Source organism: Pan paniscus, chromosome 10 (assembly GCF_029289425.2).
Source record: "Pan paniscus chromosome 10, NHGRI_mPanPan1-v2.0_pri, whole genome shotgun sequence".
Classification (NCBI taxonomy): Eukaryota; Metazoa; Chordata; class Mammalia; order Primates; family Hominidae; genus Pan; species Pan paniscus.
In genome coordinates, this window is record NC_073259.2 from 27,529,712 (window position 1) to 27,556,939 (window position 27,228).

The following is a 27,228-nucleotide window of genomic DNA, read 5'->3' on the forward strand; positions in this document are numbered from 1 at the left end:
GCAGCTTATTGTGCATTTCTACATAGCCGTGTAGCTGGTGGCAATGAAATTCAGATATTACTTTTTTTGAGCAATAGTTTCAGATGGTTCCTGAGGAAGCTGGGTGCAATAGCTCGCACCTGTAATACCAGCACTTTGGGAGGCCGAGGCGAGAGGATTGCTTTAGCCCAAGAGTTCGAGACCAGCCTGTGTGACATAGAAAACAGTGAGACCTCATCTCTACAACAAATAAAAAAATTACCCAAGTGTAGTGGCACATGCTTGTAGTCCCAGCAACTCAAGAGGCTGAGGTGGGAGGATTGCTTGAGCCCAGGAGGCCAAGGCTGCAGTGAGCCATGATCACGCCACTGTACTCCAACCTGGGGTGAGAGAGTGAGACCCTGTCTCACAAAATCAAAACAGAAAAAAAAAAAAATTCAGATACCAACACCAGGGTCTGGAGTTGGTTACCTGGATTTGAATCCTGGATCTGCCATTGAGCAGCTGTGTGACCTTAGAGCAAGTTATTTAACTTCCCTGTGCTTCTGTTTTCTCATTCATAAAATGGGGATGATAATGATACTGGTTTCCTATTCCTGTTGTAACAAATTGCCACAAACTTAGTGACTTTATAAAAACAACACAAATTTATTATCTCACCATTCTAGAGATCAGAAGTCTGAAAGGGGTTTCATCATGCCAAAATCAAGGTATCAGCACAGCCTCACTCCCTCTGGAGGTGCCACAAGAGACCTTGCCTTTTTCAGCTTTTCCAGGCTGCCTGCATGCCTCCTCTTTCGGCCCCTCATCTGTCTGCAGGCCAGCGTGTAACATCTTCAAGGCTCACTCTGTCTCTGACCCTCTCCTTCCATGGTCACATCTCTTAACTTTCACCTTCTTACCTCCCTCATGTAAACTTTTGTGATTACCTTGGGCCCATCTAGATAATCCAGGATATTCTCCCCTTCTCAAGATCCTTGATTTAAGGGCATCTACAAGTCCCTTTTACCATGTAAGGTAACATATTCACAGGTTCTGGGCATTGCGGGGCAGTGGATGATTCAGCATACTACAATAACTAATAGTCCCCACCTGATGAGTTGTTGCAGGGACTAACATGTTAGTGGATATGACACATTTAAAATGGTATCTGATGTGTTATAAGGGCCAAGCACATACTAGCTATGTGATTACTGTTCTAGTATATTTTCATTATGGCAATAACCTGGCTGTATTCTAGCCTGCAGCATGGTATGTGGAAAGCTCATGGGCTTGGGAAATAGACCCAGGTACCCCTTTACTTACTGCCTGTTTTACTTTGGACAAGTAACTTGCCCTCTCTGAGGCCCAGTTTCCACATCTGTAAAACAGTGAGCTCTACCTCACAATGTTATGATGAGATTGTGGCTGCCTCAGGAAGTCTTAGTTTCCTTTCCTAACCAGCTCTGTGAACTTAGGGTGACTTATTCTCTCAACAGGCTTTCCTAACCTGAAACTGAGAGGTAATAGTACTTGCCCTGTTTACCTCACAGTATGGTTGAAGGATCAAATGGTTTGGGAAAGCGCTTGAGCTATAAAATGCCACACACATGGGAATCTACTACAAAGATATTTTTTTCTTATTGGACAAAAACATTCATCATGGAGACAAAATTTAACTCGATTTGGGGGCAAGTGGGGAGTGGAGGGAGAGACACAGTGTCTTTTCCTGTTTTTGATTGGAGAAAGGAAGTATCAAGGGTTAGGGGCTTGTATTAGTTTCCTGTGGCTGTTGTGTTATTACCACAAGCTTGGTGGCTTAAAATAATGCAAATTTTATTGTTTCTCTTAGAGTTCTGGATGTCAGAAATCCAAACTCAGTTTCATGGAGCTGACCTCAAAGTGTCAGCAGGGTCCCATTTCCTGTGGGGGCTCTAGGGAAGAATCTGTCCCTTTCCCTTCCCAGCTTTTGATGGCTGCTGGCATTCCCTGACTTGTGGCCATGTCACTCCAGTCTCTACCCTCATGTACAGATTTTCTCCTCCTCTTTTGTGGGTCTGTGCTTTAGAACTTCCTCTGCCACTTTCTCACAGGAATATGTGTGATTGCATTTAGGGTCTACCTGGATAGTTCAAGACAAGCTCCTTTTCTCAAGATCATGTAAGAGGTCATAGTCACTCTTCTGCCATATATGGTAATAGTCACTCTTTTGCCATAAAAGATAATATTTACGGATTCTGGGGATTCAGAAGTGAATTCATCCTGGGGAGGTGGGCATTTTTTCAGTCTGCCTCTAGGGTATAAAGAGAAGTCTCTCTGAAATGATAAAGATCCTTCAATCAGTGGCTAAATGTCAGACCATTGGCTGTCTTTGTTGAATGCTTCTATGAACAACAGCATTTATGAGGCATTACAGGAGCAATACCAACAAAAATAAACATAAGTTAAATCCCTTCCCTTAATGAGATTCTCATCAAGCAAATGAAAGATAAAACACACTTGAAAACAACTAAGTCTGCAGAGGGATATGGCAGCAAGTATAGTGCGACTCTCAGAAGGCCTCCTCGCCTGACCGAGGAGTTGGAGCTGAATTTTGAAGGGAAGGTGTTAATATGTCTATTGCAAGAGAAAGATAAAACTTTCTTTATATGAAAGACTGAAAAATGATGAGGGTAAATCGTACTTGATTCCATTTTTACTTACCTAAAATGTCTATTGAAAAATGATGAGAGTTAATCATACTTGATTCTATTTTTACTTTTCTAAAATGAGATAACAGTTATAAATGTGTTTTGAAAATGTAAAAGTGATAGGGAATGTGAGCTGTTGGTTCATAATACTACTAGTAATCTTCAAATCATATTATTGAAGTACTGTATGGCAGTAGGGTAGAAAATAAATGGATGATGTGGCCTTAAAATTTGAAAGGTGAACTCAGTGTCAACAATTCCAAGTATCATGCCTATTTATTAGTTTTAATTTTTTTACTTTAGCCTTTGGCAGTCTCTTGCTCTCTTTAACCTAATACTATCACATATGGCATCATCTATAGTTATGATTATATCTAAAATTCACAAGGCCTGCAATTCTATAATTTATTAAAGCCTGTAGAAAAGGTAGTGTGTGAATGTTAAATTAAGATAAAATAATTGCCTCACCACAAAGCTGGTAATTTATGTCATCTTGGGACTAGTGTTTGGTCCATTTTGGACCCTGAGGCATGGGAGTCCCCAAATTAGGGCAAGTCCAGGATTTGACAGTGATGTATCTCCTTCCTGTGGGAGGCCGCAGTGAAAGAACCATGGAAAGACAGTGTCGTACTTTCTTCTCAGCAGCTTCCAACCACCAATGAAGCACTAAGAAAACTAGAACTTGACACACTTATTCGGTAGTGGCCCTATAAGCAAGATATGTTTTTATGAAAAAGAATTTATTTTTAAGTTTGAATTACAGACACATGTCTATCTAATTTTTGCAGTAATTTCAAAATGATACCTCAAAAGAGCCAGTGCTTGTTTACTGAGGTAGGGAAAAAAGGCAAATGTGGAAGGGAGAATTTTTTTCATGTTTTTCAAATCAACATTGTCATTCTTGCACTAAAGTTGAATCTTCTAAGCATTAAAATAGATGAGTGTTGCATACAGACTCTTAAGGTGGCCTGCATAGCACCTGTCTCCTGGCATTCATGCCCTTGTGTGATCCCCTCCCCTTGAGTGTGGATAGCACCTGTGACTTGCTTCCAACCAATGGAACAGGGCAAAGGTGAGAGGATATATGTGATTACATCTACCTAATTATGTGATTAGTGTATAAATTTGTAGTGTCTGTCCTTTTGGCACTCTCTTGCTCTCGCTGTCTTGTGCTCTCTCTCTCTCTCTCTCTCTCACACACACACACACACACACCTGGTTTTGAGTAAGTGAGCAACCTCTACAAACTAAGGGCAAGCCCCAGCCAATAGCCAGTAAGAAACTGAAGCCCTGCAAACATTCTGAGTATGCTTAGAGGTAGACTCTTTCCCTAGTTGAGTTTCAGATGAGAACTCAGCCCAGGTGGCCCTTCGATGGCAGCCTTGAGAGATCCGACAAAGAGAACCTTGCTGAGCCTTGTCAAGACTCCGGACCCACAGAAACTGGGAGAAAATTCATGTGTATAGTTGTAAGCCACTAAATTTTAGTAATATTTTTATGTGACAAAAGATGCTAATACAATGATTTGAATTTTTCTTTCTACCTCCAAAAGTTGACTTCAAGGAAGAAAGAGAGAGAAATCTTAGACATTAAGCAAGCTGCTGCTTTGAAAAATATTAAATATTCTCATATTTGGATGTATATTATTGATTTCCCTCTACCAATACTCTCTTTGATGCATTTCTTAAAAAAACATACATACAGAATATACCTAGTGAGTATTTAGAAAAGAAGAGGAATTGAGCCTGTGATCTATTTAGGATGTGAGAATTCTTCCTGCCTTCACTCCAATTTTAATTCAGTTTAATGGCATTTAGAATTTTGTGCTTTGGAGGAAAAGTTACTCCTTTTTCACTCTTATTTTTTCATTGGCTAGAATTTAATATATTGTTTATTTTCTTTTTCATGAGTTTATTTTCATCTAATTTATGTAGAATAGAGATTTCTCTAGATGATGTTTGAATCTCTAATTCCAGCAGCACTTGAAGTAGAAATAGAACTTAGATTCAATTACCATAAAATAACATTTTGCTTACTGTTCAGTTCAATCTGCCTAATTCTTTGTAAGTATTTTGGGATCGTAGAAACTCTGAGTAGTAGTTGAAGACTTGGTTTCTTTCTTTCTTTTTTTTTATACTTTAAGTTCTGGGATACATGTGCAGAACATGCAGGTTTATAACATAGATATACACGTGCCATGGTGGTTTGCTGCACCCATCAACCCGTCATCTACATTAGGTATTTCTCCTAATGCTATCCCTCCCCTATCCCCGCATCCCCTGACAGGCCCCAGTGTGTGATGTTCCCCTCCCTGTGTCCATGTGTTCTCATTGTTCAACTCCCACTTATGAGTGAGAACATGAGGTGTTTGGTTTTCTGTTTGTGCATTAGTTTGCTGAGAATGATGGTTTCCAGCTTCTTCCATGCCCCCTGCCTGAACTCATCCTTTTTTATGGCTGCATAGTATTCCATGGTGTATATGTGCCACATTTTCTTTATCCAGACTCTCATTGATGGGCATTTCAGTTGGTTCCAAGTCTTTGCTATTGTGAACAGTGCTGCAATAAACATATGTGTGCCTCTGTCTTTATAGTAGAATGATTTATAATCCTTTGGGTATATATCCAGTAATGAGATTGCTGTGTCAAATGGTATTTCTGGTTCTAGATCCTTGAAGAATCACCACACTGTCTTCCACAACGGTTGAACTAATTTAACTCCCAACAACAGTGTCAAAGTATTCCAGTCCTTAATCAAAAATTTTATTCCATTGATATAGGATGCATTCAGCATTTTAAAATGTAGTTTTATGCCCTGAAAAGGAAGAACTTTGCTATTAGTCATTCAAAGGGCACTCTCATCATTCTATTACAATAAGAGCAGCAGCAGAGGAAAAGCTGACATTTGTTAGGTGCTGATTACTTGCCAGGCACTGTACAATCATTTAATCCTGGAAGCAGCTAGGGATGAAGGTACTATATTATGCCCATTTTACAGATAAGGGAACTGTGGGATAAACAGGTTAAGTGCCTTGCCTGAAGTCTCAGATATAGTCATTGGGCAAAGTAGGATGGCACCCAAAGTGAACCTAAGATTTTATACTTACTAATCCCTAAGGATAAGGATGAAGGCATATCTATATCAAACTACTTTCCCTGGTGAGAAGGCAGCTAATGCCCTTTGTACGAAATAATATGATCATGCGTGATATTGGCAGACTTTGTATTTAACCTCTCATGCCTTTTGTGTAAAGTCATATGGAGAAAGGTGATAATGACGATGTGGAAATCTCTATTAAATGAATTACGAAGCAAAAATTTTTATGGCATGAAAAAATTTGCTTATAAACTAACTATTTTAAAATTTGACCCTATGAATTGTTAGGAAAGGCCACAAATACATGCTATTACTGATTACTCTTCTTGGCAATGAAGAATAGTGTAAATTGAAAATCTTGCAGAAAGGTTCAGTTTAATGAGATTGATGAGATGCAGACAGACTGCTCAAATATAAGGACAGAATTGGACTAGTTAAAAATTGAAGATGAAAAGTAGACAATAGTGGTAATATAAACATGTCAAAAGAGAATGATTTGTTTATCAAGGGATTAAGAGAGGGCTTTGGGGAAAAAAAAGCTCTTGGAAACTTTTACCAAAATGGCCTCTTTTAGACTAAGCTAATGAAAGTCCAACATGAAGTAAAGGATGTTAAATTTTTTATTATATGATTTTGTGCTATCATATACATTTCCAGTAATTTAAAAAAATTATGCCCCCTCTTAAAAAAAGATAAAAGTCAATATTGTATTCATTTTTGTTCATTTTTCTAGCCTTCTTATTTCTGCTCTGAACTATGAAATTTAACTTTTAAGTGAATTCACTTCGAGTGGCCTTTTCTTGGTTATAATTATCCTTGAATCATGAGTTTCCCTGTGCTTCCTCTATATAAACCACAGTTATTTAAATGTGTGACCTTCTCATCAATAGACACATTGAAGGAAAAATGGACAACCACTTGTCCAGGTTATGCAAAGGGCATTCGGCTTGGTGGGGAGGGAGGTGGTGTTTGAGCTTCACGATGAGTAGGCCATTTGCGTTGCCAAAGCCCTGTAAAATCCTCTGAGCTATGTCACATCAAAAAGACCCAGTAAAATGCTTCAGGCATGCAGTAATTATCCAGTGCCATGCAAGGAATGACTCATCATATGAGGCAGTCCTAGTGTAGACGCATGACCTGGGCCTGGAGCTTCAACAGCACAGGCTATGTCTTTATTCACATATATCTGAAACCATCCACCTTTCAACCAGTAACTACTGCTTCTTTGCACTCCACCTTGATGGGGAGGGTTGTTAGTATGTCTGATTTTTTTGGTTAAATGATTAAAATGCCTTATCCCAAACCATTAGGTGTTTAGGGATTGTGCCCCACCCACCTTTTCAAAAATCCTGGCAGACTCAGGCTACCTCTGCCACGGTTACATCACATCATTGCTAATGCTATTAAATTTGAAAACTTGTCAGACTTGTACAAAGAATGAAACATTAGGGCCTTGTGGCAGCTGCAGCCTGTTTCTGCTTACTCTCCTGGAAAGGATAGACCTGTTAATAGAGTTAGAACTGGTTACACTTCAGAATCATCAGGCTCTCTGTTTCAGAGTTTGAGGATGGCATTGGATTTTCTGTTTTACATCTTGTTCAATTGATGAGAATTTTAGCCCAAACATGACAGTAAAAAGCGTGTGGTTATCTGTTGGGATTATATTGTGGGAGAGAAAGGCAAAGAGGATGATGCTGTCACCCCAAATCAGAACTCTTTCTTTCCTTGAATTCTGTACTCTGTGAGTGGTGTAAGTGCTAGGATTCTCAGGCCTGGGAAATCATTTGTATAAAGAAATGATTTCCTGGTATTACAGTTGGTGTTTACTGAGTAAATTCTTGATTTCCAATATTGCTTCTATTAAATGTCTCTTTTTTTATCAAAGTACAAAATCTTAATTTTTCTGCTATAGAGATACATATGGTGTATTAGGTGCCAGAGTAAATACTGATGAAGGAGAAAGATGAATCTTAATTGTTTTAATAAATCAAGGAAGCTGTAAATGATCATTGATCATTTTTATCATGAAAATGTTAATGTGCAAAGCACTTTGCTAGACATTATTGGGTAATCAACCAAATAGAAATCTAGAGATCTCTATCCTCAAGGAATTTTAATCTCCCAAAACAAATACAAAGGCAGCAACTTGAGAACCATTACCAACATGTACCAAATAACACATAATTATAAAAAAACAGTTCTTTACAATGCTATCTTAATTTCCTAGGAAATTTTGATATTCAAGATATTTACATGTCTGAGGATTATGTAATCAGATAATTATAGAATTTTAGAGCTTCCAAACACATAAGCTATCATATTGTGCAATCCCCTCATTTTATAGATGAGAAAACAAGTCTGGAGAGGTTAAGTTGCACAAGGTCATGCAGTTAGTAGGGTTTGCTGGAACTAATTACTAGGTCTGTTTTCAGTTGAAGACCTATTTCTGTGTTACTAGCTTTGGCTTTATTTTAGTTAATCTATTTTTATAATTTTAACTTTTATTTTAGATTCAGGGAGTGCATGTGCAAGCTTGTTACCTGGGCATATCATGTGATGCTCAGGTTTGGGGTATGATTGATCTCATCAGCCAGGTATGAGGATAGTACCCAACAGTTTTTTGACCTTTGCTCCTTTCCCTTTCTCCTCCCCCGTTTCCATCCTTATGTCCCTGTGTACCCAATGTTCTGCTTCCATTTATAAGTGAGAACATAACAGTATTTGATGTTCTGATCCTGTGTTATTTTGCTTAAGATAGTGGCCTCCAGCTGTATCCATGTTGCTGCAAAGGACATCATTTTGGTTTTTTTATGGCTGCATAGTATTCCATGGTGTATAGGTACCACATTTTCTTTATCCAGTCCATTGTTAATGGGCACCTAGGTTGATTCCATGTCTTTGCTATTGTTAATAAGTGCTGTGACAAACATATGAGTTCATGTGTCTTTTTGATGGAATAATTTATTTTCTTTTGGATATATACCAAGTAATGGGATTGCCAGGTCAAAAGGCAGTTTTGCTTTAAGTTCTTTGAGAAATCTCCAAACTGCTTCCAATGGTGGCTGAACTAATTTGCAATCCCACCAGCAATGAATAAGCATTCCCTTTTCTCTGCAGCCTTGCCAGCATGTATTGTTTTTCAACATTTTAATAATCTGGTTTTGGCTTTATAAAAGGAATGGCATGCTGAGTTTTGGAATTTTTCACAAGTATGCTGAGAAAGTATATGGTTCTGTTAGTCATAAAACATAGGTGAAAATAAGAAGACAGATTGGCGAAGCCACCTTCTACCAGGGATTCTGCTTCTACGTGTGTTGCAATATGGCTTCTGGGCTTTTATAAGCTTCTCACAGTCAGCTCTTTCCTTTCTTCCTAGCTCACCTGAATGTTTCAACTGCATGATGCTTTCTGAATACCAGGTAATTGAAAAGAAAGAAACACACACACACACACACACACACACACACACACACACACACACACACACAAGATGGAAGTGGCTCCATCACTTGGCCCCTATTCTATTTCTGGTCCAAGGTATGCTCATCATCTAGGAGCTCTTCCTGAGATAATGTAGTCGGCCAAGGATGTGACACTCAAAACCCCTATTAGATATGACTTGATCGCAGTAGGGCCTCTACTTTTTGTTGTGTGATGAAATGTATACAGAATCACCACCCCTATTCTGATGAAACTCCAAATCTATTATTCAGTTCCACTCCTTTTCCTCCTAAGTCACTTCCTTCTACAAGACTACTTAAGAAAGGAGTTGCTGGTGATCTCAATGGTTTGTTTCCAAAACCCAGAAGTGTGAGTATGTATAAGAGAGATTTATAGTTACTATTGGCTCGATTTCTCTAGGGAGACTAACTAATGCCACTAAAAATTAAAATATAAACTTCAACTAAATTGCATTGACAAGGATTTTTTTTTTTATCTTTGCAGCCTGACATCTGTTTAACCTTTTCTCAACCTAAGCTAGAAATCTAAAGAAGTATTCTTTATTTCTTACATCACAAAGCAAGATGTTAGGGGGAAACCACAATTATGCATGTCAGGGTGTTTTGGACTTGAGTACTCATGGTAACATAAAGATATAACAGTTATGAAGATCTTTAGTCATCCATAGCTTTCCACATTTTTGCTGTGATACAAAATATTTAGCTCCATTTTCATAGCACTCATTAATGGTAAATCTAAAAAACAATGTTAAATAAAATTTTCTAAATTTGCTAACTTGTCTCTACCAAGTTTATAATTTTACTATATATACTAGAAAAGGGCGAGGTTGATTTTTTTTCTTTAAATAGAATTTATATTTTGGAGTAGCTTTGGTTCATAACAAAATTGATCAGAAAGCACAGAGTTCCCATGTATCCCTAACCTCCCTATAGATATACAACATTCTCCATTATCAACATCCTCCACCAAAGTGGTACAGTTGTTACAATTGAGGAACCTATACTGACATATCATTATCTCCCAAAGTCCATAGTTTATGTTAAGGTTCACTCTTGGTGTTGTATGTTCTATAGATTTTGAGAAATGTATAATGACATATGCACCATTATGGTATCACACAGCATAATCCCAGTGTCCTAAAAATCCTTTGTGCTTCACCTATTTATCCACCCCTCCTTCTGATTACTAGCAACCACTGTTTTTTTTTTTAATTGTCTCCCTAGTTTTTCCTTTTCCCAAATGTCATACAGTTAGAATCATACTATGTAGTCTTTTTGGATTGGCTTCTTTCACTTAGTAATAGCATTGAATTTTCCTTCATTTCTTTTCATGGCTTGGTAGCTCATTTTTTTTGGTGCTAAATAATATTCCAGTGTCTGAATGTACCATAGTTTAGTTATCTAGTCACCTACTGAAAGACATCTTGGTTGCTTCCAAATTTTGGCAATTATGAATAAAGCTGACATAAACATCCATGTGCAGGTTTGTACATGGACATAATTTTTAATACCTTTAGGTAAATACCAATGAGCATGATTGCTGGACTGAATACTAAGAGAGAATATTTAGTTGTCTAAGAAACTGCCAAATTGTCTTCCCAAGTAGCTGTACCATTTTGCATTCCCATCAGCAATGAATGAGAGTTCCTGCTGCTCCACATCCTCACCAGCATTTGGTATTGCCAGTGTTGTGGACACTAGACATTTTAATAGGTGTGTAGTGCTTTCTTATTGCTATTTTAATTTGCATTTCTCTAATCGCATATGATTTGGAGCATCTTTTCACATGCTTATTTACCACCATGTTAGCCAGGATGGTCTTGATCACCTGACCTCGTGATATACCCACCTCGGCCTTCCAAAGTGCTGGGATTACAGGCGTGAGCCACCGTGCCCAGCCCAGCATATTTCAAAATGGTTATTTTTCCCTCTTCCTGCCAAAAGCAGGAGGAGATATTTCTTCAGTATTCACTGTGAGAACCTCAGCAGGTTTCAGGAGGTAAAGCTCACTAAAGTAAGGTGCCTCTAGATGACTGATTCTCCCTGGAGTTTTTATCTTTCAGGCTTATCTACACTCCAGAAATTCATCAATTGCAGCACAGGCTTTCCTAGCCCAGCATCAGTTCCCACAGAAATTTATGCTTTGGTTTCCATTCCAGTAAGAGTAGTGATTCTCTGATTCACCTGTTTGTGTCTTCAATTTTGTGGGCAGTGGTTTGCCCTATGATATCACATCTCTGATGGGTTCAAGAAGAGTTGTTGATTCAGTTTGTTAGCCTTTCACTTGTTATTAGGATAGAGTAGTGATGCTCATGCTCCTTAGATGCTGAACTGGAAACTGGAACTCTTAGTTTGAATGTTGGCAGTAACTATTCAAAATTATCAGTTTAGTTAGACCTTTTGACATATAAAACTAAAAGCCACCTTGTACTGGCATTATAAAAGTGGTTTAATGTAGCAGTGCATATTATTTAAAAATTTTACTGTATGTTTTGCTGTGCCTAGCCCAATTCCTGGTACATAATAGTAGTTCAATAAATATTTATTAACGTTAGGCAATGGTTTAATTCATGTATTTGTATCATGATTTCCTGTGACACCAGTAACCTAAGAATAATATAGTGTAATTACTTACAGAAAACAACATTTGAAAATTACTTAACATTTTAAAACATTAATATTTCTTATTACAGTTCAACATAACTACCATCTTATGTGATTATATTGCTCTAGTTGATTTTAAAACTTTGTAAAAATTTCCATCTACTGAGCTTATTAGCTGAAAGGATTGAATTCATTATTCTAGCTTTAAAATCAACAAAAGTAAAAGGTTTTGAAATATACATCGGTTTGGATATTACCTGCCAAAAGTGTAATAGAGGCAGATCAGGTGACTGAGGTCACCAGGCAAAGGGCTTCTTTGGCAGTCCATTTGGGAATACTGGGAAGCAAAAATGTTAAAATAAAATTTTATCCTCCCAAATGCACTAAACTAAATACATGTAAAAGACATTTAAGTACGTTGTTAGTATTTGTACTTCTGAAATTATTAAAGCTTTAAATTGCATTAAGATTTTTTGGGACACCTTTTATTAGAATTTGCAGAAAATAACAGTAAGCCAAGGCTCTTCTCTATTTTTACTCATTAGTGGTTCTGTACAGCAGTGGATCTCAAAGTATAGTCTATGGACCCCTGGGGGTCCATGTTATTTGAGCTTACACAATAGTGGGTAACACCTCTGGAGCTTTAGTACCCAAACAGTGGCACCAAGGTTTACTAGTAGTAGTAGTATATTCTTTGCCACCACACACATGCAATTAAAAACAAAAAGCAGATTTCACCTATGAATGCCTTTAAAGAAATAATAAATATCTTTTTAATATTCTGTGTTAACAAAATGGGACGTACTTTTAAAGCACTCTGTTGCATACCAAAGTACTATGACTGTATCCAAAAAAACACTTAATGAAATATTTGAGTTGTGAACTGAATTAGCTACTTTTTCCATGGAATAATATTTTTATTGAAAGAATGGACAGGCAAATTGTAGTTATTCAGACTTGGGTATTTGGCAGACATTTTCTCAAAAATGAACAAGATGAATTCATTTGTTACTTCAAGGATAACAGATAACATTTGTTGCCAATAATAAAATACAAGCTTTTAAGTGAAAATTGGAACTTTGGAAAACTTGTATCTACCATTATGAACTTGGCAGCTTCCTAATATACTTACTGACTTTTTGGATGAGATTTGTGGAGATAATGAATGTGATGTTTTGATATTGTATAATGAAACATGAAATGTATTAACATTTGGAAGACCTGCATAACTCAGTGAACCAATATTTTCCAGCTAACAAATGCATGATGTGTCAAGATATATTCTAGATGTAAGAAAGAACAACTGATATTAATGTGATAGAGTACAAACAGTTCCTTGACATAGTTTCAGATCCACATTATAACTAATATTTAATGTTGAATCCTGGTATAGTATCAAAGAATATCCACAATTATCTGAAAAGGCTGTTAAAATACTCCTTCCTTTTCCAACTACATTTCAGATTTTCTTTGTGTACTCTGTTCAAATAACATATTGCAACAGATCGAATGTAGAATCTGACATTAAAATGTAGCTTCTTCCTATTAAGCTACATATCGAACAGATTAAGTAAAAATATAAAACAATGCCTGTCTTAGGCATTTTTTAATTTGAGAAATGTAGTTATTTTTCATAAAATATTTGACTTATATTAACATGTGGTGTATTTGTTGCTTAATAAATTAGTAATAAACATATTTTAAAATTCTCAGGCTGGGCATGGTGGCTCATGCCTGTAATCTCAGTACTTTGGGAGGCCGAGGTGGGTGGATCACCCGAGGTCAGGAGTTCGAGACCAGCCAGCCTGACCAACATGGTGAAACCCCGTCTCTACTAAAAATACAAAATTAGCCAGGCATGGTGACAGGTGCCTGTAATCCCAGCTACTCGGGAGGCTGAGACAAAAGAATTGCTTGAATCTGGGAGGCGGAGGTTATGGTGAGCTGAGATCATGTCACTGCACTCCAGCCTGGGTGACAAGAGAAAGACTCCATCCCAAAAAGTAAAAAATACAATAAAATTTTCAGTTTTAATGTCAAATATGGTACATATCAATAAATAAAATTCATATAAACAAAAGCTCTTTGATGTCCTCAGTAATTTTTTAAAGAGCAGTTGGGTCTTGAGACCAAATTTAAAATTTATGCTTTAAAATGAAATAGTCCATGGGAAATATATATATGTGAGTGTGTGTGTGTGTGTGTGTGTGTGCATACTGAAAATTATGTATATATATACTGTGATGAAACAAGTTTGCTGCCTGTCAGAGAGTCATACTGGCATAAGAGTGTCATAAAAGCACTTAGAAGTCTTACAGTTGAAAAACAGGCTTAATTTTGTTTGAGTTGGTATTTCTCAGGCTCTTGGATAAAATCTTATTTGTTTTCTGAGGAAAGGATGTTCATGAGGAATCATCTTTTGCAAATACTGCTTTATTTACATTTTGTTTTGAAGATCTAGTGCCTTGAGTAGGTTAAAATGTTATAAACCCCACAGTTCTCTAGTATAAAATATAAAGGGGGCAACCTTAATCATGAAGCAAATATATGAACATATTTCATGAACAAATGGGACTGAGGATCTAGTTTTGTTTTTTTCAAAATGACTTTAAGATTCTGTAAGAAGTTCAAAGTCTACTGTTAGAATTCTTGTTTCTTGTCATTCAGAAAATTTTCATTGATATAGGATAAAAAGAAGGCTGTTAGTCATCTGAAAATTCTAATACTTCTTTAAGATTTTGAGGCTATATTTTAAAATGGTAGTCTCAAGTTTTTGTGTTTTCTTAAAATGTACCAGTGTGGTTTAGTGAAAGAGTAAGGACTTAGAGGACTTACATAAGGTTGGTTACAAATAATGTGTCCATAATTTATTGAATCTTTAGTGGATAAGTTTATAAATATCAGCACCTGTAAAATGTGATTATTATGGTTACCTTACTAGGTTGTTGTGAGAAGAAAATTAAATTTTGATAGAGCCTTTAGTACAATCAATATACAGGAACTGAGTGCCTGTCAGAGGCCAAGCTCTATGCAAGGTACCAGGGAAACAAACATGAATAAAATACTGGCTCTTTGCTGAGCAAGCTTGGAGATCAGTTTCAGGGAAAGCCAATATGGTCTTAATAACGACAGAGAATAATAGTGCTGCAATAAAGTAAGTGAGGGGAGACAAATAATTGTCCTCCAGTGGGTCTATTTACCCATTCTTTGCTAATAGAAACTCTCAAATTTAGAGAAACCACATTTCCCTTCTTCCAATTCAGTAAGGTGTGACCAAAAGACAATGACATCTACACAGAAGTGACAGGTGCAACTTACTGATCCTGTTCTCAGATGAAAAATTTACTATTTTTTCTCTTCCTTTGTGCTAGAACTTGGCCATGACAGTATTGAGTCACACTCATGAATATAAGGACAATATTTCTTGTTATCATGTTTCAGACACAAGGAACCCAGATCCCTGGATGACCTCATGTAACAGTTCAACCTCCTCTCTCCCACCACTCAGACCTTAATATGAGAGAGAAAGAAAGAAAGAAAGAAAGAAAGAAATCTTTCATCTTGTTTAAGCCACTCCCCATTTTTTTTTGTTTGTTCGTTTGTTTTGTTTGCGACAGGGTCTTATTCTGTTGCCCAGGCTGGAGTGCAGCAGCGTGATCTTGGCTTATTGCAGCCTCTACTTCCCGAGCTGAAGCAATCCTCCCACTTTAGCCTCCCAAGTAGCTAGAACCACAGGCGTGTGCCACAAAGCCTGGCTAATTTTTCTTTTATTTTTTGTAGAGATGGGGTCTCACTATGTTGCCCAGGCTGGTCTTGAACTCCTGGGCTCAAGTAATCCACTCACCCCAGCCTCCTAAAGTGCTGGGATTGTAGGCATGAGTCACTGTGCTCAGCGTAAGCCACTCTTACTAATTTGTTAAAGCACCTGAACTAGTATCCAAACTAATGGAGTCATCCTTAGATGCTGTAAGTCTCAGGCCTAGACCCCTTGGAAGGCATGGGGGAGGTGATCATCAGGCAGAGTTTTCTGGAAAATGGAGTTCCTGAGCTAGGTTTTGGAGGATCATTGTGATTTGGAAAAAACTCTTCCCCAGGTGATTCTGACTCTCCCCTCTTATGATACCACCCTCATCCATGAGAATCACTAATGTGCTACCTCGTCATGAGATTTGACTTGTCCTTTGTTGGTAATATTCCAGTAGAAGATCTAGTTACATAGTAATTGCTTTATTCCTTAAACAAAACAAATTTGTATGAAATGCTTACTATATGCATATAAAGGATATAAATATCTAATATGGATCTGCTGATATGGTTTGGCTATCCCCCACCCAAAATCTCATCTTGAATTGTAATCCCCATAATCCCTATTTGTCAACGGCAGGACCAGGTGGAGGTAATTGGATCATGGGAGTGGTTTCCCCATGCTGTTCTTGTGATAGTGAGTGAGTTTACATGAGATCTGATGGTTTTATAAGTGTCTGGCATTTCCCCTGGTTACACTCACTCCATCCTGCTGACCTGTGAAGAAGGTCCCTGCTTCTCCTTTGCCTTTTGCCATGATTGAAAGTTTCCTGAGGCCTCCTCAGCGATGCAGAACTGAGTCAATTAAACCTCTCTCTCTCTCTCTTTGTTAAATATAAACTATAGTCTCGGGTATTTCTTCATAGCAGTGTGACAGAACTAATACATATACCTTATTGATTGATTTATTTAATTTTTCTATAAACTCATTCTCCCCCCAGAATGTAAGCTTCATTAAGACATGGTCATTGCTTTTTTTTTTTTTTTTTTTATGGTATCACTAGTACTTAGTGCAGCTGGACACATAATAAGTATTCAGTAAATTCTTTGTTGAATTAATAAAGGGACAAATATATGTTAGACTATCGGAATGTAACAATAAAAAGGACAGTTCTACCTTGAACTCACAGTTAAATAAGCAGATAATTACAAGGTTTCATAAGAAGCAGCTATAATAAAGTGAATGAAAATGAAAAGAAGGCTCCTTTCAGTAAATTAACCTTTATTATCAATAACAATACATTTAAATTTTTCTTGCTATGTACCAATCTCCAAGAGCTTCATGTACTCATTTAATACTCACAGTAATCCTATGAATATGGTACTATTGTTTATCCTCATTTGTAGATGAGGAAATGGGGTACAGAGAGTTTAACTTGCTCACAGTTGCACAGCTGAAGGTGGTACATTTACTTCTAAAATAAAATTCATAGATTTATAACTATATATAAAGTATGTAACTATATATAAAATTTATAACTATATATAAAGTATATACACATAATATAGACAATAGTTTAAGGCACAGCCCTTAAACCTGTATCTCCACCATTATTCCTATCATAGTAATACTATCACAGTATTATCCTTCCAGTTATTCACACCAAAAGTCAAAGAATCATGCTTGATTTCTTTCTGAGAACCCTATTTCCACTCTTGCCCATTTTCCATAAACAACCAGAATATTCATCTTAAATGTAGATCATGTCACTTCCCTATTTAACACTGTGCACTGAGTTCTATGTGCTCCTAATGCATGTGGAATAGAAGCCCACAATTTGTATCTGGGCCTGGAAAGCCTGAGGTGAGCTGGCCCCTGCCTGCCTCTTTAGCTTCCTCTCCTATTATTCTCCACAGTGGTCACCTTCCTGTCCCTGGCACAATGCCAACTCAGTATTGTCATCCTTCCTGTTCATGCTGTATCAAAGGTACTGCCCCCACACCTTTGGTTGGATGGATCTTCTTGTATTTTTTAGGTCTTTGCTCAAGTTGTGTCTCCTCCTGGTAATGTTTTCTCAGCTCTCCCCATTCAAATATAGCCCCCAGAGTCACTTCCATTGCATCACCTTGTCACTTCTCACTATTGGAAATTACTTTGTTTGATGATGTATTTACTGCATGTTATCTGTTTCCTCTGATATGGTTTGATGTGTCTCCCCTCCAAACCTCATGTTGAAATGTGATCCCCAGTGTTGGAGGTGGGGCCTAGTGGGAGGTCCTTGGATCATCGGTGCAGATCTCTCTTGAATGGCTTAGTGTCATTCTTTGGTGATAAGTGAGTTCTCTCTCTATTAGTTCACATGAGAGCTGGTTATTTACAAGGAGCCTGGCACCTTTTCCTCTCTCTTGCTTCCTCTCTCACTATGTGATATACTTGCTTCCCCTTCACCTTCTGCCATAATCATAAGCTCCCTGAGGCCTTCACCAGAAGCAGATGCCTTTACCACATTTCCTGTACAGCCTAGGGAACCGTGAACCAAAATAATCCTCTTTTCTTTATAAATTACCCAGTCTCAGGTATTCCTTTATAGTAACACAAACAGACTAACACACCTCCTCATCTATAATATACCTCCATGAGGGGAGTGTTACCCTCATGTGCACTGTTCTATCTTTAGAGTGTGAATAGTGCCTGGCACTAGAGACACACGGGAAGCATTTGTCGAATAAATGAATCAGATTTAGTGTGAGACAAGCACATATTCTTCATAGTTCATGGAAACATACTGTTTAAATTATTCAAGGGCCTTTAATGTTTTCCTCCTAAAAAGTATGTCAAACACCAAAATCAACCAGCAAGAATGTGAAATAGGACCAGTTCTAAAAGTTGGTCAAAGCCATGATGGATTAAACATCTAGCATGTGACTGGCACTAAATACATTTTATAGGGCAAAAAAATGAATCCTTAGAGCTGTAGACATTCTAAAAGTGTAATTTAAGCTAACAGTTTTAAACTCTTTACTTGAACTTGTAACTAAAGCTACTCTCAAGGAGAATGATGACTTAGAATTTTCCCTCCATATTCTGTTCCACACCTACTGCATAATAAATATCGAACATGTAATTATGTGTGTGAAGAACAATTGAGTAAATAAATGAACAAACAGACGAATGAACCAGACAAATGCTCAATAATAAAAGTAAAGAGGAGGCCAGGCACAGTGGCTCACACCTGTAATCCCAGCACTTTGGGAGGCCGAGGCAGGCGGATCACTTGAGGTCAGGAGTTCAAGACCAGCTGGACTAACATGGTGAAACCCCATCTCTACTAAAAATACAAAAAATTAGCCAAGCATGGTGGTGGGTGCCTGTAATCCCAGCTACTCAGGAGGCTGAGGCTGGAGAATTGCTTGAACCCGGGAAGTGGAAGTTGCAGTGAGCCAAGATTGCGCCACTCCATTCCAGCCTGAGTGACAGAGTGATACTCCATCGCAAAATGAATAAATAAATAAATAAAAATAAAAGTAAAAAGGAGAGGCAGAAATGCTGGATAACTCAAATTGGGTAAATGGCTGTTAAAAAATCTAAAACTCACAAGTGCTTTAAAATATTTGCTATTAACCCAAATAAGTTTGCTTGTAAATCATAGCTAGGATTGGGGGCCAAAGAAATGGCTTTAAGAGAAAAAGGCCGAGAAGGCAGGAAAGATGAATCACATGGCAATGCATTTAGAGATGGAAAAGAAGAGAAATTTAAATTAGATTATTTATGACAACTTAGAAGTGAGACCACAGGAACAAATTTAAATACCAAGAAAATGTTCCTGTAGCCAAATGAATAAATAAAATTCTCAGCTTTTAGAAATTCAGTACTTGGGTAAAAACCAACCAACCAAGAGACAAATATAAATAAATAAATATGTATAACTTAAAATAAATAGACTTTTCTTATCTCCAAGTAGCTTGAAAAGAACAAGTTGGCAAGGAGAAAGAAGGGAAGGAGGGAGGGAAGGAGGAAGAGAGGAGAGAGTCAGAGAGAGAGAGAATCAGAGAGAGACAGGGAAAATGGAATGAATTCCGGGAAATAGAAGGCATTAGGTAATATATTCTTCAGAACCGTCAAACATTGAGCTTAAATAGATTCCGTGAATTCTCACTATTACCTTAAAAGACACTATAATCAGCACTGTATTTTTCATCACTTCAAAGCATCTAGCTGCATAAAAATAATAACATCTTGTAGCTAGAAGAGACTTTCTAGTCCAAATCTTTCCTCCTAAGACACATACACCTTCAGGAAAAAATGAGTTCCGATACAATGAACATTTTTGAAATCCTTATAATAGTCAGATGGCACACTTAGCATTTTACATTCAGAAATTATTTTTATGCTTTTGCTCTTTTATGCTCATTCTACACTTATTGAATGAACATATTAATTCTATATGGTAGAAAAAAAGTAGAAAAAATCTTTGAAAACTCAATTACCTCAGTTATCTGAGCCCTTTGAAGCCTAATATATTTGCAATCTCAGAATGACTGCCTGACATTTCATTTTGCAAGAAGTCTAAACAACCACAATAAATTTACAAATGCAGATATGCCACAGTTAAATTTCATTTCATGCTCAGTAAGCAAACATTATCAAACTGTAAGCACTGTCCTCCACTGTCTTTTTAACTCAAAATCTTGTAGCCAATGGAGGGTCGACCTTGAAATAGCTCACAGATGGATGAATTGGCTTAATTTATTCACCAGTTTGCAGATGAGCAAACTTAGGGTATATTATCACTGTTTAGGCAGGTGGCTCTATGCTTTAATAAACAACACAAATAAGTAGTAATTGGACAGAATCAAATTAGAGACCCAATTAAGAATTATTTGTGGAAAAAGTCTTTTAAACATAATGAGTATTTTTTTCTATATTTTGGGTTATCACAATGCTGGGGATTGGGGATTATTGCTAGCATTTTGTGGATGGTGGCTGAAGGTGCTAGAAATATTAAAACGAGGGAGACGTGGTTACAAACAGAAAATTTATTCTGCATCCTGTACAACCCTCACATAACTATTATCAGTAAAAACTCTTTTTTTTCCTTGACACAGAGTTTCACTCTCGTTGCCCAGGCTGGAGTGCAGTGGTGTGATCTCGCTCACTGCAACCTCTGCCGCCCAGGTTCAAGCGATTCTCCTGCCTAAGCCTCCCGAGTAGCTGGGATTACAGGCGCACACCACCACACCTGGCTAGTTTTTGTATTTTTAGTAGAGACGGGGTTTCACCATGTTGGCCAGGCTGGTCTCAAACTCCTGAACTCAGGTGATCCACCCGCCTTGGCCTCCCAAAGTGCTGGCATTACAGCTGTGAGCCACCATGCCTGGCAAATAAAAACTCTTATAAATGAAAATCTATTTATAATTATTTGAGCCTAGAAGCTAATACTGTTATACAGACATGAAATATTTTTCAGTTTTAGTGTACAGTGAATATACTGGTTTTTATTCTGATATCTACCTGTCTACCTTTTTATTTTCTGTATGATGTATGGAATGGCTTCTGATCCCCTCTCAAATTCAGAATTATTCATTAGAAGTGGTTGCAAGGATTTAACTATATTTTCTGTTGTAGCAATGCCCTCAGATCCATTTATTTGAAATGCGTATTATTAAATATATATCAGCATTAAGTCATTTTGTGTTTAAGCCAGGTGTGGTGGCTCATGCCTGCAATCCCAGCACTTTGGGAGGCCAAGGTGGGCAGATTGCTGGAGCTCCGGAGTTCAAGATCAGCTAGATGGTGAAACCCTGTCTGTCTCAAAACAAAACAAAAATTAGCTGTATGTGGTGAGACATGCCTGTAGTCCGAGCTACTCAGGGGGCTGAGGTGGGAGGATCGCTTGACCCTGAGAGGTGGAGGCTGTAGTGAGCTGTGATTGCACCACTGGACTCCAGCCTGGGCAACACACCAAGATCCTGTCTCAAAAAAAAAAAAAGACATTTTGTGTTTAAATTATGTGCTCATGAGTTACATGATCTATGAGTTTTAGTTAGTAAGAAGGGATATTACAAATCATTTGCCACAGTAAAGTAGGAGTGGGTCTAATGAGAATACCATTAGTGCCAGAGAACAGAGTGTTTTTTTCTTTCCCATTCTCATCCTCAGTAGGTCAGGGTATCTCTCCCAAGGCTACATGAAGGCTGCAGCAATTATTGGCATCGCATGCAGATGCTATGAAATCTAAAAGGGCCAGATTAATTTAATGTCTTAAAGATTTCTCTTATAGACTGTGTGTTTCATACTGTTACTCAAAAAAAAATACTATAACCATTACTCAATTTAATTATGCATTGAAGGGAACTCCCTAATTGCTGATCTAGGAAAGGTTATAAATTGAAGATTTAATCTCAATAGCTGGTCCATTTCTTTTTTCCTAAAAGGGGATGAAGAATCCAGTTCAGAAGACTACGGAAATCATGTAAATGCTATATAGGCAATTGCCTACTTCCCAAAAAAGAAAATAATTAGCACTTGAAAAATACATATTTGTTAACATATATTTGCCCTTGCTGGTTGAAATGCATTTTGTTGAATACTTCAAACTGCTCTATTTTCTTATGTGAACAAATTTTTCTAATAAATTTAATATTATAGTTTAGTGAACATTTAGCTCAACTGATAACCAATTTATTATAATAGCCTGCTTTCTTTACATCAAAATATAGGGGTGCTGGAATTTCTTTTAAAGTAATAAGTGTTTTGAGACTGGCTAGTCAGGATAGTACTTCAACCATTGTTCACAAGCATTTATGCCTGCAGGGGCCAGGTGGTAACTGAATGATTGAATTGGACCCTGGGGAGGGACTCTAGCTAAATGGAAAGCACATGTTTATTTATGGGTGGCAGGCAGCCACCACTCAGCTCTAATCAATAGTTGCCATATTGGAATCAGGCTCAAGGTTACCAAATCTTTTGCTATTTCAAGACAAAAACAAACGTTTGATTTATTTATGAAATCTCTTGACTTTAGATGTTTGCTCAGTTAAAAAAAAAAAAAAAAAACAGAAAAACAGTGGCTCATGCTTTTAATCCCAGCACTTTGGGAGGCCGAGGTGGGCAGATCACAAGGTCAGGAGTTTGAGATCAGCCTGGCCAACACAGTGAAAACCCGTCTCAAACAAACAAACAAACAAACAAAACACAAAAATTAGCTGGACATGGTGGCAGGCGCCTGTAATCCTAGCTACTCGGGAGGCTGAGGCAGGAGAATCGCTTGAACCTGGGAGGAAGAGGTTGCAGTGAGCCGAGATCGCGCTACTGCACTCCACCCTGGGTGACCGAGCTAGAGTCTGTCTCCAAAAAAACAAAAAACAAAAAACCAAGAACAAAACCACAAACATTCATGTGAGCCAAACAAAACGTATTTGTGGGAGATAAACTGCCATTCTGTGAACTGCCATTTGCAACTTCTCAACTGTCGCATCACTTTAGAATATAGAGTGCAATAACTGATAAATAGCACCTCTTACTGGAGTTTGTGGTATGGAGTGAAAGGGCCATTCTCTCTACGCAAAGAGTGGTACACCTAATTGAATGGACTTGAACTACAGTACTAATCTGTCAGTTCTTGGTTGTATTATAATAGCTAACTGTGAAGCAATTGTTAAACAACAGTTAGCATTATAATACAACCAAGAATTGACAAAGATTTTAGGTTTGCCCTTTATTGCTAAACATGGATCATTTTAGTGTAGAAGATGGGAAAAAATTCAGAAGTTTATTAGTCCGTTCTCACATTGCTATAAAGAAATACCTGAGACTGGGTTATGTATAAAAAATAGGTTTAATTGGCTCATAGGTCTACAGGCTGTAAAGGAAGCATAGCGGCATCTATTTCTGGGGAGGCCTCAGGAAGCTTCCAGTCATGGTGAAAGGCAAAGGGGGAGTGAGTATCTCACTTGACCAGAGCAGGAGCAAGAGAGAGAGGGGGAAGGTGCCACACTTTTTTACTCCATCGCCCAGGCTGGAGTGCAGTGGCGGGATCTCTACTCACTGCAAGCTCCACCTCCCAGGTTCACACCATTCTCTTGCCTCAGCCTCCCGAGTAGCTGGGACTACAGGTGCCCGCCACCATGCCTGGCTAATTTTTTTGTATTTTCAGTAGAGACAGGGTTTCACCGTGTTAGCCAGGATGGTCTCGATCTCCTGACCTTTTGATCCACCTGCCTCGGCCTCCCAAAGTGCAGAGATTACAGGCGTGAGCCACCGCGCCTGGCCAGGTGCCACACATTTTTAATGGGCCACATCTCATGAGAACTCACTCACTGCTGAGAGAATAGTACCAAGGGGATGGTACTAAACCATTCATGGAAAATCCATCTCCATGATCCAGTTACCTCTCACCAGATCCCACCTCCAATGCTGGGGATTACAGTTTGACATGAGATTTGGTGGGGACACAGATACAAACCATATCAAGAAATATGGACCCAGGAAAATTGAATAAAATGATCTCGTTTACCTCCGCCACCCCTCAGGCAGAGCACCCGGTGTCTAGTCTTCTGTCTTTCAGATTGTGGCCCATATACTCATGCTTTCCCTCCTTCACATCATCTGTTGCAACATCCTTTCATTCTTTGTGACCCAAGTGGACCTCCCCTAAATAACAGCTTCCTTATCCTGGCTTCCCAAGCGTCTCTGATTGTTGTAATGAGCTTTTACACCTTCTGCTGTATGCCTTCAAATATATGGCTAAACTCTGAACTCCTCCTCCCCAGCACCACCAAACCACATCTCATATAAAAACTCTATCATTACAGATACTGAAATGTTAACAAATGTAATCCTTCAGAAGTAAAAAAAAAAATAGGTGCTTATGTACAATTTCTGTTTATTTCTGAAAACAGAGTTTGGTGTGTAGATAATTTTACTTTGTCTGCATTAGTTCTTGTGCAAAAATAGTTGCTTACCACTGCTTGAGAAAATCAGTCCCTTTAAATACCAAAATTAAAAAATCAAACTCTAGTGAAATGTTTTAAGTTGTTCTATGCAAAAGGGATCTTCTTTGTATTAAAGAGTAAAGCACCATCTCTTCTGTAAGTTAGTCCTTTTAGATTGAACTGGGAGCTTAAAACTACAAAACTTAATATGGACTCTACTAATTTAAGAGTTAAAATTCAAGTGTAGTTGCGTAAAATTTATTGCCTGCTAATGCAATAATGTGTCTCTGGGGGACACATATACTTGAATTAATCACATAAACCAAGATATATGTGTGGTCCATTAAAAATGAAAGTTGACAATTTTTTCAAATTCCATTTCAAGAGAAAATTTACATAGAAAAGAATGAACTTGAATGCATGTAATTCTTAGATAGACAAAATAATCTCTGAACTGGTATGAAAAATACCCGCTACTACCTGCCGTGATAATATTAGCTTTGTGATCTTGGACAAACCACTAAAACACCATTGAACCTTTTTTTGCTCATCCATAGAGGTATAATTACATTCACCTCATTATTAGAGCTGTTAGGTTAAATTAAAAGATTGTGTATTATTATTGTCATATATTTAGTGACTATTCAGGTCTAAAATCCAGATCTTCAAATTTCTCATTCATTATTTGTTAATTGTTCTAGTTTGTTTTGGTTGAGGGAATCAGAATAATAAAGGATTTGAAACCAAAAAAAAAAAAAAAAAGAAAGAAAGAAAAAAGAAACCTAAGGACAAGTGATTTTTTTAATTTAAAGATATTCATAAAACATTTTGTAGCATCTTTTTGTCAGCATCATTAAGTTAGTGTTTCTTTCCACAAACTTACTCCTAAGGCATACAAAATGGGAAACTTCTGGGAATAAAGGAACTTCACAGAACCATTGAAAGTAACTACATATTTTAGACGCGATATGTTCTTGGCTGATGAATATTTGCCTTTCTAAGTAAATTTCTCCCTACTCCATCATTATCAATTTATATCTGAAAATAGGGAACTGTGTAAATCAAGAAGACAGACAAATTGCTTGTGAATCTAACAGAGTGCAAAGTGCAGTCAGTTCCCTCTGGGATGATCCTACAAACTTGACATTACACAGATATTGAACTATCTTTATTCAGTAAGAAGACTTTTTAAAAATTATATTTCTGGGAACATGGAGCTGCAGTATATCATTAGTTTCATAGGTAATATGCTGACATGCTTGATTAATTATATTGTAAACTAATCAGATTTTTCCTGGTGTTAAAAGTTCTCTTTCGCTTAAAGACCTGAAGAAGAAAGAAGCTATAGAGAAAAAAAAATTATTCATGATTAATGCTGACCTCTCTAGACTTTAGAGTACCTCTCTCGTCTACTATGAAGTGTTTCTGATTGTTGTTCTTAAAAATAATTTTTTAAAGCTTGTGATTTTTAGAGATAAAGGATGAACAGCATGTGAGCATATTATGAAATTTCTCTTTCCACTGTCTTCACCAAGAAGAATTAAGTTTTGTTATCTGTTTAGCCCATTTACTTTCATGTTTTTTTAAAAATGTAACAATTGAGCTAGGTTTATATTTGAGTTCAGTCTAAGTTGAGTTGGATTATTTGTATTTCTTTTCCCTTAAACCAGGCAGTTTCCTTTATTTGCTGATTATGGTATGCTATTACTAAGCCTATGAGAAGCTTCTCTGTGAAGTGCATTTTAATATTTAGATCAAACAGTGATTGGAATACATTAATGCCCAGTGGGTAAACGTGTCATTTGAAAGCAGCTGCTGAGCCTTCTCCCTGCTGCTCCAATTAACACATACTGCACACTCCTGTCAGCAAGAGGGCTGTGCATATGGATGAAACCACTTTGCTGCTTATTAATTTGATATGCAAGGGAGCACAAAGGGTTAATCAGTACGCCCATTGCAAAACAATAGCTTTTCAAGAGGTTTCCCAAGCACATGTTTTGAGATAATGTGGGCTAGGATTAGGGTGTTGGATTAGCAGGTAGGAAAGTCAGTTCAGTCTCTAACTTTGGTTCAGTCCATTGACTAATGTGTTTCCCCGCCCCTCTCTTCTCCTACACCCCCGCCCCGATGATGAGATGATGGAGATATTGGATAGTGAAATTCTCGTGCTGGGACTCCTCTTGCCTCAGCTGAATCTCTTGAACTTTGTTTTGAAGCTATTTAAAGTCCAAAGCTTTGCTCTTTGTTTTTTCTTAGTCTTTTATTACCATTTCACTTTCTTTCTCTTTTCCTCTTTTTTTTTTAAATTACAGATTTGACAGTTTATTGATCTAAATGAGAAATATTGTCAAGGTAAACCCATATCGCTATTATTTTCTTTCCCCTCCTATGACCAAAGTCGCCGTGTCGATGGTAGCCCAGAGGTAGATAGAAGGGTAGCTGTCCTGGTCCAGGTTTGGTATTGGTCATTCATGCTCCACCGGCTCGCAGAGCAGCTGGGCTATTGCTGTGCTCTTGTGCTAGCTGTGCCGCGCTGCACGGTGAGTAAGAGATGGACCGCTTCCTGGGTTTTGTCAAGGCGATAAGAAGATCTAGGAGAAGAAAGGGGAAAAAGTACCGACCAGAAGAGGATTACCACGAGGGCTATGAGGATGTCTATTATTACGCTTCAGAGCATTTTCGAAGTAAGCGCTTCTCTCCATCCTCCGGTTCCTTCTCGCATGCTGGGGCTAACAATAAAC

At 37.7% G+C, this 27,228-nt stretch overlaps 1 protein-coding gene across 9 annotated transcripts in view; it reads left to right on the forward strand.

Annotated features, from left to right (window-relative positions):
* GRIP1 (glutamate receptor interacting protein 1) overlaps positions 1-27,228 on the forward strand; it is a 726,419-nt gene that overhangs the window by 243,651 nt on the left and 455,540 nt on the right. For 3 of the 9 annotated variants that reach the window (XM_034935489.3, XM_034935492.3, XM_034935491.3), the window contains exon 1: positions 17,718-27,171. The exons of 4 other annotated variants lie outside the window; for them this stretch is intronic. In XM_034935489.3, the coding sequence (XP_034791380.2) occupies positions 27,039-27,171 (133 nt within the window). In that variant the 5' untranslated portion in view covers positions 17,718-27,038. Of the gene's footprint in view, positions 1-17,715; positions 27,172-27,228 lie in introns of those variants that run through there. 2 more of the 9 variants (XM_034935485.3, XM_034935493.3) reach the window with 2 other exon arrangements.